Source organism: Tinamus guttatus, unplaced genomic scaffold (genome assembly GCF_059628265.1).
Source record: "Tinamus guttatus ecotype Peru unplaced genomic scaffold, ASM5962826v1 Tinamus_guttatus_pri_ptg000033l, whole genome shotgun sequence".
Taxonomy (NCBI): Eukaryota; Metazoa; Chordata; class Aves; order Tinamiformes; family Tinamidae; genus Tinamus; species Tinamus guttatus.
The window spans coordinates 4,649,712-4,668,879 of record NW_028288567.1 but is presented as its reverse complement, the minus strand read 5'-3'; the positions used below and the strand labels follow the sequence as shown (position 1 = coordinate 4,668,879).

The 19,168-nt window shown below is 38.4% G+C and overlaps 1 protein-coding gene across 7 annotated transcripts in view; it reads left to right on the top strand.

The window, feature by feature from the left end:
* The first annotated feature begins 1,778 nt into the window (after window positions 1–1,778).
* EPRS1 (glutamyl-prolyl-tRNA synthetase 1) overlaps window positions 1,779–19,168 on the top strand; it is a 34,989-nt gene continuing 17,599 nt past the window's right edge. For 4 of the 7 annotated variants that reach the window (XM_088531990.1, XM_088531977.1, XM_088531973.1 and 1 more), the window contains exons 1-13: window positions 1,779–1,828; window positions 3,786–3,870; window positions 8,203–8,302; window positions 9,848–10,004; window positions 11,213–11,352; window positions 11,957–12,051; window positions 13,263–13,389; window positions 13,972–14,164; window positions 14,513–14,684; window positions 15,677–15,910; window positions 16,727–16,811; window positions 17,159–17,218; window positions 17,511–17,531. In XM_088531990.1, the coding sequence (XP_088388116.1) occupies window positions 1,783–1,828; window positions 3,786–3,870; window positions 8,203–8,302; window positions 9,848–10,004; window positions 11,213–11,352; window positions 11,957–12,051; window positions 13,263–13,389; window positions 13,972–14,164; window positions 14,513–14,684; window positions 15,677–15,910; window positions 16,727–16,811; window positions 17,159–17,218; window positions 17,511–17,531 (1,515 nt within the window). In that variant the 5' untranslated portion in view covers window positions 1,779–1,782. The remainder of the gene's footprint in view (window positions 1,829–3,785; window positions 3,871–8,202; window positions 8,303–9,847; window positions 10,005–11,212; window positions 11,353–11,956; window positions 12,052–13,262; window positions 13,390–13,971; window positions 14,165–14,512; window positions 14,685–15,676; window positions 15,911–16,726; window positions 16,812–17,158; window positions 17,219–17,510; window positions 17,532–19,168) is intronic. The other 3 variants (XM_088531992.1, XM_088531983.1, XM_088531970.1) reach the window with 1 other exon arrangement.

The following is a 19,168-nucleotide window of genomic DNA, read 5'->3' as shown; positions in this document are numbered from 1 at the left end:
CTTTGCAAGGAATTTACAAGAATTATCCTGTTGTAGAGCTAGGAAAAGTAAGGTTGGTCTGATCTTAGCTAGTTTTTTGAAACAGTCTGGCTGAATTCTTAAAAGCAATATTTTGTAGCATAAGAAATTTATTTGACCAGTGACAGAAGAGTGGCATCTGTTGAGTCCTCAGATTAGAGAGAGCTCCAGAACTTGGTGCTTATTTTCTTAAAGGCTGGAGGCTTAAGTTCTCCCTGCATGGCTTTATTTTTTTTTCCCTGACATAACCTCTGCTGACAAAACCTAAATGACAGAGTAGTTCTGCAGGTTGCACTGAATCCAAGTTCTTCCTCCCTTCCTGGCCACCAAATTAAGCTCCCTGAATCTCTGTAGATTTGGCAGTCTTGGTGTGCTCAAAAATGTCTTTAAGCTAGCATTGAACTTCAAGATTCAATTTTCAACCAAGTGTGTCCAAGCCATGCTCATTTCTTCCTACTTTCAAGACACAACATGTTTAATAACTCTAATTTACTTCTCAAACTTGTTGGATCTGATCCTTTCCCCACATTAAGGTAGCACCGGGGTGACTTCATGGGAGCGCTTCCAGGCTTGCCTGGGTGAATTTAAGCTGCTCTTAAAGCCAGCATAGACCCCGGCTGCTTTTCCAGCAAGCAGGAACATCCAGACCGTGGAGGATACTAACAAGACAAATGCCGATTAAGCGTCCCCAGCTTCTCCATCTGCAGACACAGAGCTGGATCTGGCAAAGCTCTTTCCTCGCTGAGGTCAATTTACCCTTGTAACACTTGCAGATAAATTACCAAGACTATCACTTTGTTCTATCATTGTCCAGCCTGTGCAATGCTGTCATTAGTCTGGATTAAAGCTGTGTATATATAGGAAGGACATGTGCTTTTAATCCTTTTATCCACAGCCTGCCTTCCTATTGCCTGTAGCTTCCTAGCCGTACACTTTTCTCGAGTATATGACCAGCAAGACCTTGCGAGACAGATTCAACCTGCTTTATTTACAGCCTTCAAATTTTGGTTCATTGTTGAGTTTGTCCAAATATTGATCATGTAACCGAAGTCTGAAAAACCTAACAAATACAGTTTGTTTTTCCCTGACTCAGCTATACATCACCCCTTTCCCCCGTCCTCTCCAGCATTCTTGGCGGTGGGAGCTCCAGCATCCACATCAAAATCTGTGTGTGGTTTTGCCAAGTGCTTTCTTTAATAGCACTGGGGTGGAGGTAGGACAACTTAAAGACAGCAAGAAAACTGTCTTAATAAGTCTTTTCACGTAGTAAACACTAAAGCATAAAGTCAAATAGAAAGCCTTATGCTGATGAAGTTTATTTATGTCTGTCCTCGGTTTCACACAGAGCCTCCTGCGCACTGAGAATTTCTTCGCCGCGGCTGCGCAGGAGGGCGGGCGGCGGCGCGGTGACCCCGCGTTGTCCTTGCGGCAGTGGGAGCCGGTCCCGCTCCCGGGACGGACGCGGTGTTTGCGCCGCCCGCCCGCAGGACGCGCGCGGCCTTCCCGCGCCCCCGACCCGCCGCACGGCCCCGCTCCGGCGCGGAACCTCCGCCCGCGGCCTCGGCTCCAGGGAGGGCGCTGGGGTGGGGCGCCGCCGCTTCGTTCTGACCCGCCTGCCAAGCCCGGAAGTGACGGCGGCGGTGCGCGGCCTTTCCCCTTCCCCCTCTGCGTGGCCGGAGGAAGCTGGCGGCGCCGCGCCCCGCCCTCTGCGCGTGCTCGCTCGCGGCGGCGCTGAGCGGCACCGGCGGCGGCGGCGGCACCGGGATGGCGGCGCTCAGCCTCACCGTGAGCGCGGGGAGCCCCCCGCTCGGTACGTGCCGCCGCTGCCCCCATCGCCGCGCCCGGGCGGCCTCGGGTCTTCCGCCCGCGCCGCCGCGTGGCCGCCGCGTTGCATCATGCGGCGTGGCCGTGGCGGCCGTTGGCGGCCGTTGGCGGCATTCCCGTCTCCGGGGAAGCCGATGGCGGTGCGGGCGGGCAGCGGGGACGCGTCGCGGCGAGCGAGGGGCGGCCGAGGCGGGATGCAGCGTGGCCGGCGGCCGCCCGTGGCCTCCGTGCGTTTTCTGCCGTCTGGAAGCAGCGTTTTGTGCTGCCCGGGCTTGTTCCATAGTCAGTCGGTTCATGGTATTGGTCCATGATTCCAATTTCCTCATTGAAAATACTCGTTCTTCCCCTTCGTCGTAGTTCACTGGTTGCTTTTTTTGCAGTCGAGTACACGTTGCATTTTCTTCCAATACTTGTTTCTACTGATTCATTAGAGAACGTGTTATTCAGCGTGAATTATAATTAACATGGGCCTAGGGACTATGGAACATTCTGGTTTTTGTTTGTTTGCTTATTTTGTGTTTGTTTGTTTTTTGTTTGTTTTGATTTTTGGTTATCAGAACTGAAGAGTGGGTGCAGAAGATTATTTAATTATGTCAGTAATATTAGATACTGCAAAAGACCCCTTTCTGCAAACACTTGTGTGCAAGCATGCTCATCACGCTCATTCCTCCACCATATGTTCATCGGTGCTGTGCACGGGGAAGAGCACAGTAGCCATTAATGTCACTGGTGTTAATTACCTGTTTGGGTGTGCGTGATACGTGTTATTTTCAAAGCGTTTTCATCCCTTAATTAAAGCACTTGCATGTCTCGCAAACATGCAGCATGAGTGATGTCACCCTGACTTTGACAGGTAAACAGGGGGTGGGAAGAAACTACTGATTTACTGTGGACATAAGCTTGATGTTGTGAGAAGGGCTTGTAGCTGAAGAGAGGAACCAGCTTAGGGAATTCCTAGCTCCAATGCATTGTATTTAGGCCAGGGTATTAATAACTTAATAACACTACCTACCTTGGGTCCGTACGTTGCTCTTAAGGAGACTGGCTGCAGTGCGGGGCGCACTGTGCAACGGTAACAGGTTAGTCGCCTGGCACTACCCGGGGTATAGTGCTTTGGCTGGTTTCATTTAAGTAACACAGGCCTAAGCAAAAGCTTGCTGTTTTTATACGTGCTTCTGAGCAGAGCTCCTCTTATGCTCTGCTTCTCTGGTTATGTTCAGCTGGCTGGACCTGGATCAGAGCCAATCCAGAAATAATGCAGCCAAGTTAGCTTGATGCTTTGCTTGAGCTAATGTGTCATGCTGTAGAGCACTGGGATCAGAGCATGCTTGCATCAGGCCACTTGGAATCTGGGCAGAGCTCTTTTCTATTTGCAGATGTAGCCTAAAAGCCTCAATACTTCTCCATTTTTAGAGGCTGCCCTTTACTGTCAAAGACAAACTACTCCGCAAACCCTATGTAAGCTCTCTGTACTTTGTCATAGGGAGGGTTTCTTGGTCTGGGCACCTAGTCTTTTTAATAAACATTAAGTCTGGTTGAGAAGTAGACTCATCCTTATTCAGAAAATATCAAGGAATTCAGTAGCTGCATTTTTTGGGGGTGTGAGTACCACCAAATACAGTATTTTGAGTCTGTTCTCTTAGTATATTGGGGGATAGGATTAATTTTTGCAATACCCTTTTGTTATTGCTGACACTTGCAGATTGCAGATTCAAATCAGATTGCTAGGCATTGTCAATTTAAGATAATCACAAAGATTGCCAAGAATAAGAAATCTCCTGCATATAAGATTGAACATTGATTTCTTCTCTGGGTGAGCGCGTTTGAAGGAGCCAGGTAGGACACATTGTCCTATTTCATTTAAAAATGTGACTCTCTTGTTGCTATAAAAATGCAAGTTTCTTGAAAGAAAAATCAGTGTCTGTCTATCTATTTTTTTTAAGGAGCTCTGTTGACGGTGGAGCATGTGAAGAATGATGTCAAAATTTCAGTGGAAGAAGGCAAGGAAACCATACTCCGAGTATCTGAGTAAGTGACTCTGCATCTCCCCTCTCCTGCTCTTGGTCAGCAGTTTTGAAAGTCACATGGTTGCACCATTAACAGTAACCTTTTTAGGAAGGAGGAAAAATATGATTTTATTAATTACTGCATTACTGTTCTTTCTTTGTAGCATAGACAGAACATTTACAACGTACACTTCATATTCATGGAGAGCTTTGTCATTTGCACTCACTTGTGTCTGTCTGCTCTAGTCACTTAGTTAATACCTTTCATTTTGTTGTCTGGTTGTTTTCCTTTTCCCCGCGCTGTGGATTAGGCCAAAGGAAAGTCCTTTTGTATTAAACAAGACAGTGTTCAAGTCTGCATGATTGCTTAGATTTGCACTTGTGTGATAGGATGACTTTGAAAGGTTTTTAAGGCATTGTTTTAGGTTGACTGTTCCATAAAAGATGTGAAGGCAGTGACATTTCAAAAAAGTGCCAGTTAGCTCTGTCTTGCTCTTCTGTATATCCATCTGCATTCTCTAGATATAAATCTACAACATTTTGTAGAAAACCCAGCTTCACACTACTAAAAACAGACTGTCACTGGAATAAATATTTTCACATTTGGAGCATGAGGGTTTGTGTGTAGGTTCATATGCATATCAGCAAAACAGCAATGATTGTTAGTTTTAAGGAAGCTGCATTGTCATCTTAGATTCCTTCTCATTTAAGATATCCAGACATTATTAAGAGAAGAGTTCCCAATAACTCAAATCCCACTGACACATCACTTAAATCAGTGGAAATTTCTCATGTCTAAGATCTTTAGCAAGGGGCACACATGAACATCACAGTTATAACTTAAATTACTTTTACACTGTGATGAGTTCAGAATTATATATTATAATCAAGTACCTGATTGTGTTTGGGAAAGAAAGGACAAAAAATTCTATGGTAAGTAATGTTAAGTAGATGCAGTTGTTCACTCACTGGCAAACTTATTGTGAGCTACTGTAATAATAAATTCTGTTGAAGTCATTTAGGCAATATGAATCTGTGTTCCTGCACAGGTGTAGAATGATTGTAAGAATAACACTATTTTTGTGTAGCATTATCGAGATTCTAATGTATTATTCATAAATTAATGCTTATTGAGCTTTTCTGCTCTCTCATGACCTTAGAGAGCAAGCCTGTCCCTGCATACATATTTCTGCAAGCAATCGAAGCACCAACGATGATTCAGTCTTGCAAAAAGTTGTTTTCTGCTTAATATGTTAAGCTTGGCCTCGGATATGAGTCTTCTTACTGCACTCTCAAATCATGTATGTTGCCTTTTGCTGTGTCTAGTGATAGCGTTAAATTTGTGGTTCTGAATTACAACTGAAGCAGATAAATGTGTCAGATTGTACTGGGATTTATGTTGTCCAGCCCCGGTTATTTTCAGCGTGTGTTATATACATGGGGAGATTTAACATATATAAAAAACTTTAATTGCATGATGCTTTGCACTTTCGTAAGTGAGTTTTCCACTGAAGTATTCTTAGTCAATTTTTGGTTTAATTTTCCTTTCTCAGAGTAGATTTTGTGTATATGCACATATTCTTTGTGTGACAGATGGAAATGATCTTGAAATGATATACATTTGGGTACTTAACTCTGAAATAATCTACTATTTTATTATATTAAATAATTTTATATTAACATTCCTTATTACAACTGCAATAGCACTTATTTTAACTTTGATAGGAAGGGTTCAAAATGCAAACTCTCCTGCACTTCAGTCCCAGGTGGATAAGATCTAGAATCCTGATTCCATCAGATGAGGGTTTTATGTATCATCTCAACCTTGGTCACAGATTATGTTTAAGAAGTTATTTCATCCCTCGGTAATGCATTAATCTTCTTTTGCTCACTTCTACAATCATTGTAGAAATTGATTTTCTATTTTAAATTCTCTTACGATTGTGTTTGTAATTTGAAAAGCATCAAATGAACTGATATCTCAACTAATGCTTTGGGTAAATGGATCTTGTGGCATCAATTCTGCTGAAGCTATCTTACTTTGGCATGGCTTGAAATTCACTTGGGGTAGCCTAGACTTTGATTTTCACAAAACCATTATTTTCTATGAAATCAGTAAGAAAGAACATTTTGTTTGATCTTTTAAAAGTAGTGCTTTGAGGTGCAGTTAAGCATCTAACTAGGTGAAAAGCTTGTCGCTAATTTGAGGTGCTGAATTGTGTTTTAAGTCTTGTTTTGATGCCTTAGCTTCAAAACCCCGTGCAGAAATAGCTCTTAAGCAAGTAAGCATTCCTGGCTTTATAGAATGCTTTAATATACCTGCAGCTAACAGGTAACAAGCTGCAGTCTGGCTTTTCTGTTTTGTGTCATGACTGTGTGCATCCTTCAGAGTAATGTGGTGCTTAGAGAGGCAAATGGATTCAACCACAGAACCATTCTGCAGTGCTTTATACAAATGAGTTCAAAAAAAGATTTACTGCAATCAGAGACCCTCTGAGTTTGCCTTTTATCTTATATGTTGGTGTGGGGGGGCGTTTATATTCCTTTTCCTATTTTGCTTCTCCTTGAATATCTGGCCCATGAGTGTAAAAAATGTTGTGTTTTAGTCTGTAGCAGTTTACATCATTATCTATAGAAACCTAGTCTTTTCCTTGCCTATACTTGCTTCTGTAGTTAGCAGTCACTAAGCAAATCCTTAATGTGTTGTACCCTTTTTGGAGAAGGGAAGCCATGTAGTGTTTTATTTAGGTTGAATGGGAAATAACTTTCTAGGCACAGGTAACGTTTTACTCGGAGTAACACTTCCCTTTCTCATATTTATTCAGTTTTGCTGGTGAAGTGTATTTCCTTCAATATGAACTAGTGAAAACAATAAAGACACATTCCACAGGCTTAAGCTTTATTTATACATGTTGACCCCTTATTAGCTTTTGTTTTTAATAATAGTGTAAGGATCTAAGGATCTTCTGTATACTAGAGCCTAGAAGCTTGAAAAGTTAAAGAAGATTAAAAAAAAAAGCAGCAATGAACTGTGATCTTGTAAATTTCAATTCAGTTAATCTAATGAGACTGGCTAATCCTTTTATGCTAAAAATTGGATTCATTATAATGGTTCATGTATCAAGAAGGCTTTTATAACTTTTCCAGGACTTTCATTGATCTTTGCAAGGACTTTTTGAGGCCACTCAAAAATCTTTTTTCATTTTATAAAGGACACGATGGGTGCAGCAGGAAGAAAATAACTTGCTTGAGGTTGTTCAGCGAAACAGTGGCTGAGGCAGAAATGAAACCTTGTCTGGACGAATTCCAGAGTAATGTTCAGGCCATTAAACTGAGTGGATGGATAGAACACTTAAATCTTCTATTGATGTTGATGCTTGTTTAGAAGCTACCCCTGTGCAAGACTGTGGAGATGAGAATGATCTGCAGAATTAAAGATTGTGATGCTGCTTTCTTCCAAAGCTCTTTAGAAAATATTAAAGATCTACCTTAAATGGTTTTGAAGGTGGATTTCTCACAGTATGCAGCTTTTGATAATACCGTATGTAAGGTGAAAAAGGGAGATTAAAACAGACAGAAGTGAGAATTCTGTAGAGCTGAATGGGGAAAGCCTTAAAAGTCTTTCTCTAACTGGAATCAGAAAGGGTACCACCTGATTTTAAGCAGAGATGGCAAATGTAACTGTGGACAGCTCATTTTACAGCTTAAATCAGAAAAAAAGGCATAGAAAGTGATATGGGTAGGGGCTGTGTTTGTGCAGGGTACTTTAAGATCTTCAGCTGTTGTTATAATGCCGCATATGTACATTTATCGTAGGTAGTACCATTAGATTACTGTGCTTGGAATAATTAGTTTTCTTTGTGGAGGGAAGACTGAGTAAAAATAAACATACACACAGCCACATCTATTTAAAAGGAGGACAGAAAACATATATAAATATTTTTTTTCTCTTTGACTTAGAGCTGGGATTCCGTTCCTCTGTGGATTCTCTGGGAATCCTCTTCAAAGTCATCTTTTGGTACAAGAATGTCAATGCTCCTTATGCTCTGCAAGATGCATATAGCTCAAGTTATACTTATGTATTCTCTTAGATGTGGAGAAGGGAGAGTTTTAACTTTGAAAGAACAGTCAAAGTTTTATTGTCCTTTGTTTCTTTCTCTTTAAAGAAAAAGTGTTTAATGTTTAAAAGCTTATTGTTGCCAGCCGTAAAAACAAACCTGTGCCTATTGGCTTACTCAGAAATGATTTTTCATTAGCTTTACACTTCTTTTAAACTATGTCTGTATAGTATAGTTAAAATTGAACTCTAAGGAGTAAGTTAATGTACCTTTATTTTACCTCTTTCTTCCTCTAGCCATGTTGCATTTACGGATGTGAATTCTATAGCCCGTTATTTGGCCAGAGTTGCAAGTTCCGCTGGGTTGTATGGTTCAAATCTCTTGGAACACACAGAGGTGAGAAGCCCTTTTTTCTTCTCTCTTTTTTTTTTTTTTCTTCTCCCTTTGTCATTTTTCCCCTCTTACGGCCAAAGTGTTTTTGTTTGAGGAATTTGTTTCTTGTTTTGCATTTTATTATTAGATTGAAGGTTTAATTATTTGGGATGCTATTTTTTTTCCCTTCCCTCTTAAGATTTCTCCTTCTCTGGAGAGTCATAAATCTGAACTTAGAAAGGATTATCCTTGTTGTCACCCTTAACTATTTCTAACTCGACAAATCACTAACATCACAGGGTAATTCAGGTTAAAGGAGATGTCTGTTTCACCTTTCCACTTTGTTCGGGTGTGGTGCCCTCAGTTACTAGCATGTATTACCGCAGTGCACCCAGTAGCACTGTTGTTTTAAATATTGGATATAATTTGAAATAAGAAATCCTTCCCAAGTCCAGCACAGAGTAGTCATATGATGAATTTTAAATTTTAATTGCTGCCTGAAAATGTAGTTGGTCTCACAGCTGGCCTCAAGAGGAGTGTTGCCTTGTATATTGCTTATATAGCATTTACAAAGTAAGAGCTCTGTGGCCATTTACATTTTCTAACTGAGAATATTCTTTCTAAATTAAGTCCTAAGACATTAACAAGCAGGCTTTCACGATAGGTAATTCTGATTAAAATGCTTCTTTTCACTTTTGCATCTTTCAAAAATAAAGTTGCACTCTGAGAACTACAGTGACAGCTGCATTTGCAGTGGAAATATTTTGGGACATAACTGCAAGTTACTGAACCGAATTTCATGGCAGTGTAATTACATCTGCGCCTGCCACGTTGGCTTGAATACTGGAAGGATTCCTAAAGCAGCTTACAGATCACTTGCACATGAAATAGAGAGGGATGACTGCAAGAGATAGTTAAAGGCTCTTGTAGCATTGAGGGATTTCTTTTATAGGAGTCGCTATATATCAACTAAAAGTCTCATTCTTAACATTATTAACTTTTTTTTATGCACTAAGCAGTATTTCCTTTCAGAAAATACAGAAGATTGTTTTGCAGGGGTGAGGGAGGATTGTTTCTTCAAAGCAAGAAGGAGATGAGGTAGAGTAGCCAGGGAGCAAGGGATATGTGTATATATATGTGTATATATAATATATATATAAAGGGATGTATAGTGTGTATATATAATATATACACACACACACACACAGACAAACCGTGTGTGTGATAAGTACCAAAGAATTGCTGTCTTCCCCTCCACCCTGTCATCCCTGCATAATGAGGATAGCTTCAGCAAAGTCAGTGTAGTTTCAGCATTTTGTATACATCTTGAAGGAGGAAATTGGATTAATCACTTAATATAGGTTTGGGTGAAAGTTTAAGTGTATTTTATTTTGAAGTCAAGTCTCATTGAATGTATATTTTGCTTTATTGTCTAATGTATTTAACGCTTGTTTTTCAGTTGCTATTTTCTATTCAACTATCAATTCATTGTACATCACCTCTGAATTTTTAACAAAATATCTTTCTGATTCCTTTGCTAACTTTGAATGTTTTGTCTCTTACAACCAGATTGACCATTGGCTGGAATTCAGTGCTTCCAAGTTATCTACTGCAAGTTCGTTTCTTTCAGCAGTCCAAGAGCTCAACCACTGTCTGTCTCTGAGAACCTACTTGGTTGGAAACTCTCTGAGTCTTGCAGATTTGTGCGTCTGGGCTGTACTAAAAGGTACAAGAGGTGTTCTCTTTTTCATTGATATGCTATTGTAGTAGATGAGGATTTTTTATTTCTTTTTTTTTATTTCTTTTTTTTTTTTTCTTTTTGCAGCTGCTTTTGGCAGCTCTCAGCTGTGGGCCAGACTCTATACTGCTTTGCTTGCTACTTTGGTCTGTGCATCACCAGTGATGGAAACAGTGTAGTTTAGGTAACCCTGTGATTCTGGTTTTTTAATCCCGTAGTTTTAATGTGGAATATTTAGGATATAGTTATAGATGGATCAGTGTAAGAGCTTTCTTGCTGAGTAAAACTTTTAAATAAAACCTGTAGCTTGTCTAACTTTCTCTTTTTAAACTATAAGAAGGTCTTTTTGTCATCTTTTTCCTAAAAAGGAGATTTTTGCCCTGGTCTGAAATTTTGGATTTATCAAGTAAATTGTTTTGTAATATAGAGTAAAAACACATATTGTTTTGTTATGTTAGCAGAAGAATACATTTCTTTGTTTTTTACTTTGGATTTGGGTTATTCAAGGAGGTATATCCTAACCTTTGAAGAGTATTAGATAAAGCAAGCTTTGGGCTTGTTTTTTAAATTTAGGTGCATGTCCAAAACTTAGCCTTAAATCAATCAGTCAGCTATGTGCAAATTCAACTTTAAAAAATACTAAATGTCAACCTTTCATCTTGAAATATAAATATATATAAATGTATATATATGGGTCTGGTTTTTATGTCAAGTTGCAGTTCTTGGAAGTCAAGAAAGTGCCCTCATTTTTAAGTTTTCTACCTTTTCCCAATAAGGATCTTCCTAGTGAAGTGTGTACTTGTCTTGGATGATAAGCATACAGCCCTCAGTAGTGAAGGATAGCATTAAAATGTGCTTCACTTTCAGTAAGTTAAAAGGTATCAAATATAAACACCTTAGAGGGACACCTTTAGTTACATGTTGAAAAGAATTGTTATTATTTTTAAGGTGTGTGATACAAAGTAAAAACATATGTTCCTCATCTCTTTGTTTTCCCATTGGGTGAATCTGGAAAAGGAATACAATATGTTTTTGCTTTGAGATTTTTCTTCAAAACCTGTATGCGTCCTCATAGATGTCGTCTTTACAAAGCAAAAATAAGCAGAGTTTTTGTTTTCTTTCTTGGTTTAAAAAATTACTTTTGGTAACCATTTTATTTTCATAAATTAATAGCTTGAAAAATTATTTGCCAACAGATAATAATATATGGCAAGAGCAGTTACAGCAGAGTGAAGCTCCTGTCCATGTAAAGCGATGGTATGGTTTTCTTGAGGCACAGGGCACTTTTCAATCAGTAGGAGCCAAGTGGAGTACCAGTGCACCAAAGATTAAAATGGTAAGCTCTATGCAGGCTCCCTAAAGAGGGCCTTTTTTTTTTTTTTTTTTTTTTTTTCTGTAGCTCTTTTTTATGTTAGAGAATTAAAAGGAAATCTGCTGTACATTAAATGAAAACTTTTGTAAACTCTTGTTTAAAAAAAAACCCAAAACATGTAAATTCATTTTCACAAATGCACCTGTGGTATATTCCAACACTTGAATCATGTGAAAATGGCAATTTTCAGTGCTGTTCTCTTGCAATATTTTTTTTCTAACAAGGATTTTAAGATCCTGTAAGACCTGAAAGAAGAGCAGTCTTTGACTGAATTTATTAATCTCTATAATTCAAATTTGGCTAGTAGCAGTTTTCTTGATATCTAATAAATTAAACATCTTTTCAGTCCTGGATTAAATTTGAAGATAGAGTATCTTAAAGCCCCAGAATTAATCTTGTTTTGATGTGTTATGAGTAATGTAAAAGTTGTAAAAGTGTGAATTTGGGACCTATTTGTGGCAACTGTTTTCTTTGTCTATTCTGGCGGGAGACCTTGGAGGAGAAGCTTGTATCTGAAGCTGGTTATACAGGTATTGTGACCTGTTATGATGTCTCTTAATTTTTTAAGGCAACAGAAAAGAAAGCAGATGTTGGCAAGTTTGTTGAACTCCCTGGTGCAGAGATGGGAAAGGTCATCGTAAGGTTTCCTCCTGAAGCAAGTGGGTAAGAAACCTAAGTGCTTTAAGAAGATTGTGGGGGTTTTTTGGTTGTTTGTTTGTTTTTTTCTGTCCTTGGAATGCAACAAGTGCTTTGGTGAGGATGATAATCTGCTTATCAGGCAAGATTTCTAAGTTGAAAGACTATGTACAGCTTTGTCCACATGCAGTTTAGAGACGTACATTTGCTTTTGTGTGGCACATCGCAGTGTGTCACCAAAGCTGGTCATAAGGAGGTGAGTTGACAGCAGACACGGGGCTGCTGCTTAGAAGTGGAATAAAGAGAAGTGCCAGGAAGGCAGTTGCATGGATAATGGAGGCATGTGCACCTATGGTATGTGCTGTATAAATACAGTCCTGGTGAGCTGTTTGCAAGGATGCATAGTGCTTCCTAGGGGATCTGAGAAAGGGAGGGCACACGGGGATAACCTCCTTCCAGTAAGCTTAACAGCATGTGTGTACTGGGGCCTTGTTGCAGGGGTCTAGACTAGCCATGGTCCAAAATAACACCCTTTTTAGGGCTGCATGATAAGCTATAAAAATGCTGTAGGTGCTTTTCTTGTACAGTTCAGCATCATCTGACTTCTACAGTAGTGTTTCTTATTCTAGTAGTTCAATATAAGGAGACTCTCAAATAATGCATTATGTGTGTAACATGTACACCCTTTAGTCATGTGAGAACAATGTAAAAAACACCTTTAGTGTCTTAATTTGGATATTTTATTTAAAACATTGTTTTTAGGGGCCTGTATATTTATATATTTTTATATTTTTTCTTTTGAGGATTTCAGATTTTTATATTGTCTTTAAATTCACAATACTATTTTGCTCATTACAAATTTAAAATAAGCAGCATTTCAGAAAATTCCACTTTTGAACATGAGGTTCAGCTTAACAGGTAGCTACTACTGAGTGTCAACACCACAAGTAGGTAATCAGTAAAACTGCAGATAATAATTGCTGTCCTATCTGTATATCCATAGTGACATACTGATTTGAGACTTTAGATATTTTTAACAGATACTTACTGAGATTGTAGTAGGAAAATATAACCTGATTTCATAAATACTGAGTATTTCAACAAATAGCCTGATTTCTGTTTTGATGTAACTAATGCTTTCCATTCCAAGCTTTCCTTCACCACCTCCTCCCCCTCAAACAAACAAACAATCAAACAGGAATAGTGTTGATGTACATTTTTCTTTCATTTCTTTGCAGATATCTGCATATTGGTCATGCAAAAGCTGCCCTGCTCAATCAGCACTACCAAGTTAACTTTAAAGGAAAACTTATTATGAGGTTTGATGACACAAATCCAGAAAAAGAGAAAGAGGACTTTGAAAAGGTATGATAATAGAAATCATTTACTGTGTAAGTTAAATCAAAATTAAATGGGAGATCTGCTTTTGCACTGTAATCTACTTTGCCGGATAGCAGTGTTGCACTTACAAACCTATGGCAAGAAATTTCATTGTTTACTGTAATAAAGCTTAAAACCCTTTGATAGCTTATTTATTCTTCCTCCGGTATTTATTTTATGGTATGTTAGGTGTAAGCCTCTAAGAATATGCTGTTGACTGCATTTTGTAAATACCACTGTCTTAGAAAGAAGAAGTATAGAAAATGTGAAATATCTCAAGTGCTTAAGTTGAATGCATTTTAAAAACATTTAAAATATTTTCTTGTTGGCATTAATGTGATTTTTTTTTCCTTTGTGCAAGCTCTTTCTCGAAGTTGCCTGTCTGATCTCTTTTAGTTAGAGTCTGCAAATTAAGTACATCTATTTTCCTTCATGCATGTCATATTATTCTTATGCCTTTATCCTTCCTGGAGTATTTTAAAACACCAGATCTGGCACAAAGAGGATGGAGGTTTTAAGAAAATTTGCATACCTGAATATTACAGGATACACTTTGACACTTTGCAGGTTATTCTTGAAGATGTTGCAATGCTTCACATCAAACCGGATCAATTTACATATACCTCAGATCACTTTGAAACAATAATGAAATATGCCGAGAAGCTTATTCAGGAAGGAAAGGCATATGTGGATGACACTCCTGCAGAACAAATGAAAGCAGAGCGTGAGCAAAGAATGGAATCTAAACACAGAAATAACTGTAAGATATTTTGTGGTTCCCATTATGCTTTCATATATTTTTAATTTAGCAAGAAAACTTGTTTTTTTATTAACAAAGGTATATCTCTAAGGTACTCTAGAATCTTGGAAGTGTTCAATACAGTTCAGGGAAAATAAGTGTATATTTAGACAGATATAGTAGCTTGTGTGTGTATGAATTTGTCATTCAGTCATCACAATTTTTAAAATATTCAAGATCTGAAATGTGTGAAAATGAATTCCAAGGTCTAAACAAGGAGTGACATTGCTCTTTGTTGCTATAATAAAACATGATTCTCTAGGCAAGTTCATTATACCATTAAAAGTAACTTATTTTTATTGTTCCTAGCTGTTGAGAAAAACATGCAAATGTGGGAAGAAATGAAAAAGGGAACAGAATTTGGACAAACTTGTTGTCTACGAGCAAAAATAGATATGAATAGTAACAATGGATGTATGAGGGATCCAACCCTATATCGCTGCAAAAACCAGCCTCACCCACGCACTGGAAGCACTTACAAGTATGTTCACTTCCTTTTGGGTGGTCTGTGTTGTTCTCTTTTCTTTCCAGGGTATTTACAATTCTGTAGTATACTAGCTTCTTTTTCTACTTGGAACCTGCTAGCATTTTTCAGACACAGTGTATGAGTTCCTTACTTTCTGAAGTATCTGTGAATGATTTTTAAAAAGTGAAAATTAGCCATTGCAGTCATCAATGTTTATTATTTCAATTTTGGTCCATAAATACATTGTGTGTCAGTAAGTCAGGTGTACATAGACTTCATGACTGTATTTCAGGCATCAGAACTGTTCTGATTAGTTATTGGAACTTAAGTCTAACCTTGACCTTTTAGATTATTGCTGCAAAATGTCCTTGGGCTACCCAACTCTGGGGTGGCCTCCTTTTTCACGGCAACTGCTTTCTATGTGTGGAATGAATTGCATTGAAATAAGCCTGCCCAGCTGCTGGAGGGGATGGTTCAATGCCTATTTGAAGCTTCTATTTCCAGCCACACAACTGAGTTCTAGTAGAGTTGACAACATGAAAACATTGATTATAATAAGTTTATAATACTAAAATGATGGATGTGAGTAGAGGTTTGTTTTTAAAGACAGAAATTTTGCCCATTGTTTGGCTAACTGATGCTACAGTCTGTTTTTGATACTGAAGTAGGGAGATCTTTAAGACTGCATTTTATATTTTTGAAAAAAAAAAAGCAGCTGTAATGTAGGGTTTTTAAAATTTATTTTAAATTTATTTTTGAATGCTGTGATCAGTTAATTTCTTGAAGGCTTTGCGTTTGCTTTAAAAATGTATTTTCCTCCATTTGGATTTGTTTTTATGGATGGTCTCTGTGGTGTACATTCACCACATTCGCTATTTCAAATAAGTCTTGGTGTGAAAGCCTTGATAAAAATCATAGATTATAAGTACATAGAGGGGTGCTTTGAAGGTTTAAATATGAGGGAAGTGTTCTGTCCTGCCTTGCTAATTGAAGTTCTTTATTCTCAGGGTTTACCCAACGTATGACTTTGCCTGCCCCATTGTTGACAGCATCGAAGGTGTCACACATGCGTTGAGAACCACTGAATACCATGACAGAGATGAGCAGTTTTACTGGATCATTGAGGCACTGGGCATAAGGAAACCATATATCTGGGAGTACAGCCGGCTAAACCTCAACAACACTGTGCTTTCTAAAAGAAAGCTTACGTGGTTTGTCAACGAAGGGCTTGTAGATGGCTGGTATGTTAAATGCTGGCAGTTCAGCATCATTCCTTAAAATACTTGTGGCTGATGCAAGCATTTTTTTGCTTTGAACGGTGCTTCAACAATAGAACAGCATGAATGAATATTTAAGCAGTGTAAGAACACCAATTGCAATGGGCAGACTGGCTAGTGAACATCCACTGTATCTGTCTACTATTCTGTGACGGTATGTGCATACTCATGTCCTGTAGTAAACATGAGTTTGCTTATCTCCGGGCTCTGGCTTTTACTACAAGAGTTACTCCATACATATGTAGGTATATAGTTTCCACCCTAAAAGTCATGGAATAAATGCCTGAACAGTGCCACAGGGGGATCTGGTCCCACACATCTAGTCAAATCCATTGCATTTCCTTCCCTTTCTTCTCTGCCACCCTTCTGTTCCTATTTTCTATATTCTCCCACAGAGACCTAGCTGTGAGATCATGCCTGCTGCTATTCTCTCATGTTAGTACAGGAGTCTAAAGAACTTTAGGGCTGATGCTAAATCAGACATTTGATTACCTGATTGTGTTGGAAGCCTAGATTCCAACTAAGTGTGGAGAAAAGATTCACTTGAGGAGATGAATTCCCTGCCAGGGCTGAAGCAGAAGGAAGTCTGCATTATGCATATTTGATTGATAAGAGCTTAGCCTTTACAGTTAGACTAGCTCTTCTCATCTATCTCTAAACTCACTCAAACAAAATAAAGCAAAGCTGTGCTATTTGTATGGTACCACTACTAAAGCTTTTGATCAGACTGACAGGTACATTCCATGTGTAATACTGATGAATCTTCCTTTTTTTTCCCAGGGATGACCCAAGATTTCCCACTGTACGTGGTGTCCTGAGAAGAGGAATGACAGTTGAAGGGCTAAAACAGTTTATTGCTGCTCAGGTGGAAGATTTTTTCTTTTCCTCATGATTCTTTGAGTCTCAGTTGCTCGGAAAAAGTTTACATGAACTTCCAGTTAAAGTATTTGTCATTTTGAAGTTTCCTTTTTTGAAGGCTTGCTGCTCTAATGCTTAAGTTTTCAACAATATTAGCACATATGAAAAAGTACTGGTAAAACAGGGTGGCAGGTTTCTTATTTAAATGTTTTGCTAGCTGAAGATTCCTTTCTAAACTGTTCTGATGAGTACTTATGGTCTGTAGTCTTTAAAGGTCTTTGTAAAGTGAATCTAATCGCTAATTTTTATATATCTATTTTATATATATCTGTTTTCTTTTTCTTTTTCCCGCAGGGCTCCTCTCGATCTGTCGTGAATATGGAATGGGATAAAATTTGGTCTTTTAACAAAAAGGTATGTGCTTATTTGACTTTGATGCCACCCTTAATATCCTTCTTTCTGGGATACATAGTATATCCAGTGTTCATGGAGTGCTTCCCACGACAAGTAGCAGTGGCAATGTGTTGCATCATTTGGCACACTCTCAGGAAAATGGAATGTTGCCCCTCTCTGACTTGAACTCACACTAATCCTGCTGATTCTCCTCTACCAGTATTTACTTGCTTTACTTATTAGTATGGGGAAAGGTAATTATATTTGCTGTAAATGTGATATGAAAACTGCATTTCATTTTTCTGCTTTCAAGCTGCGAGCTATCTGCAAGAAGGTACTATTAATGCTTTTTACCTTAGCATATAGCTTACAGTGCTGTAAGCATATGTAGCATAAGTTATCATTTTGCAGCTTCATAGCACAGTCATATTTGCTGATATAACAGGAGCTCTACAAACTCACTGAAAATGCATTATTCCTAGTTTTAAAATGCTGTCCAGTTCTGGTTTGGCATATTTGTTAACATAAAAGCAAATCTTACTCAATTTGACTCATGCTGGCCACTTTTCCTTTCGGTGGCAGAAGGGCTAAGGTGCTGGGTGTCCTCCCTCTGTAGATAAAGACAGCACTGCTGATATTTCGGACTGAAAGTCAAATAAGGAATACTGCATCATGATATGGTTGGTTGCTTTTTGGCAGCGGATGCTTGGACACTATAATAAGGCGAATTCTTAGAATGCTGACTGCATATTTTGTGTGATTGTGGAAACACCTGTTATCTTGCACTGGGATTCCTGCTTGTTTTCGCTTAGACTCTACCCAGGTCTCTTCATTTAAGTAGCATTGCTTGTCTGGCATGTCTTGAATTCTTTCATATATTTTGCACTTGGTCTGCTAAGTACACAAAGGTTTATGAATTGGTTCTTTCTGTTGCTGCATATATAAACTTAAGACTAAAAATTGGGTTTGAGGAAGGCTACATAGTGGTTAGTGCTGACTTCTTACATTGGCTTTTAAATTGACTCTCTCCCATCTCAGACTCCTTGGACAGCACCATATTTACTAGGCAATCATATTTGCATCTGCCTGTGCAGGCAGTTTATCTGTACTATCATCTGTAATCTTTAATACAAACATTTTTTCGGGTTTTTTTTTTTTTTTAGGCAGGTTTTCTTCTGAACTTGAAGACTTTCATAGTGGGAGAACTCTTATTTCTTTCCCTTTCCTAGAGTCTAACATTTGTGTCTAATACTTAAGAGTGCAACTTCAGCATTTACTGATTTATTAATGCGTGGCTTCTTAAAGGGTATCATCATATTGTCTTACTTGTTATACTCAAATAATTACATATTAGGTATTTTTTCAAAAAAATCACTGTGTAGTTTTTTGCATAAGCATGAATAAACCCCCAAAACAAAGTCACTGCATATTAATAAAAGCAGGTGTTTTCCTTTGTTTTAGCTTCCAGCTTAACTGGTAGGCTTCTGAGAATCCTTTTAAACTCTAGGCTACTGTTATACTTGAATTAGTGTTTTTTTTTTTTTTTTTAATGCCTTCAAACAATTAGCAAATAGATTATTTAAGACCAGAAAAATGCTGCGTAAAAAAACAATGATTGACTCTGAAAATGAACAACAAAATAAAGGAGGACACTGTGATATCTTTTCCTTACTAAACTTGAAATCCTTGATGAAGTCAGTGTTACGGTGTTGCCTTATTATAGTATCTAATGCTACTGTTTAAAAATTGCAGACTTGATTGGTGCTTCCTATATGGCTAAATCTGCCCCTGATTCTGCTGGAGTACTGCTCTGGGAAATGAGTATGGGAGCAGGTCCTGTGCTGTCAAAGCGTGCTGATAAATTACTTTAAATTTAGCTATTTAAAAAAGAACATGATCAGGATAAAATAGTGTATGTGCACAATAAAACTATATCATAGTACATTTTACTATATTTTTCCTGTGAGGCAT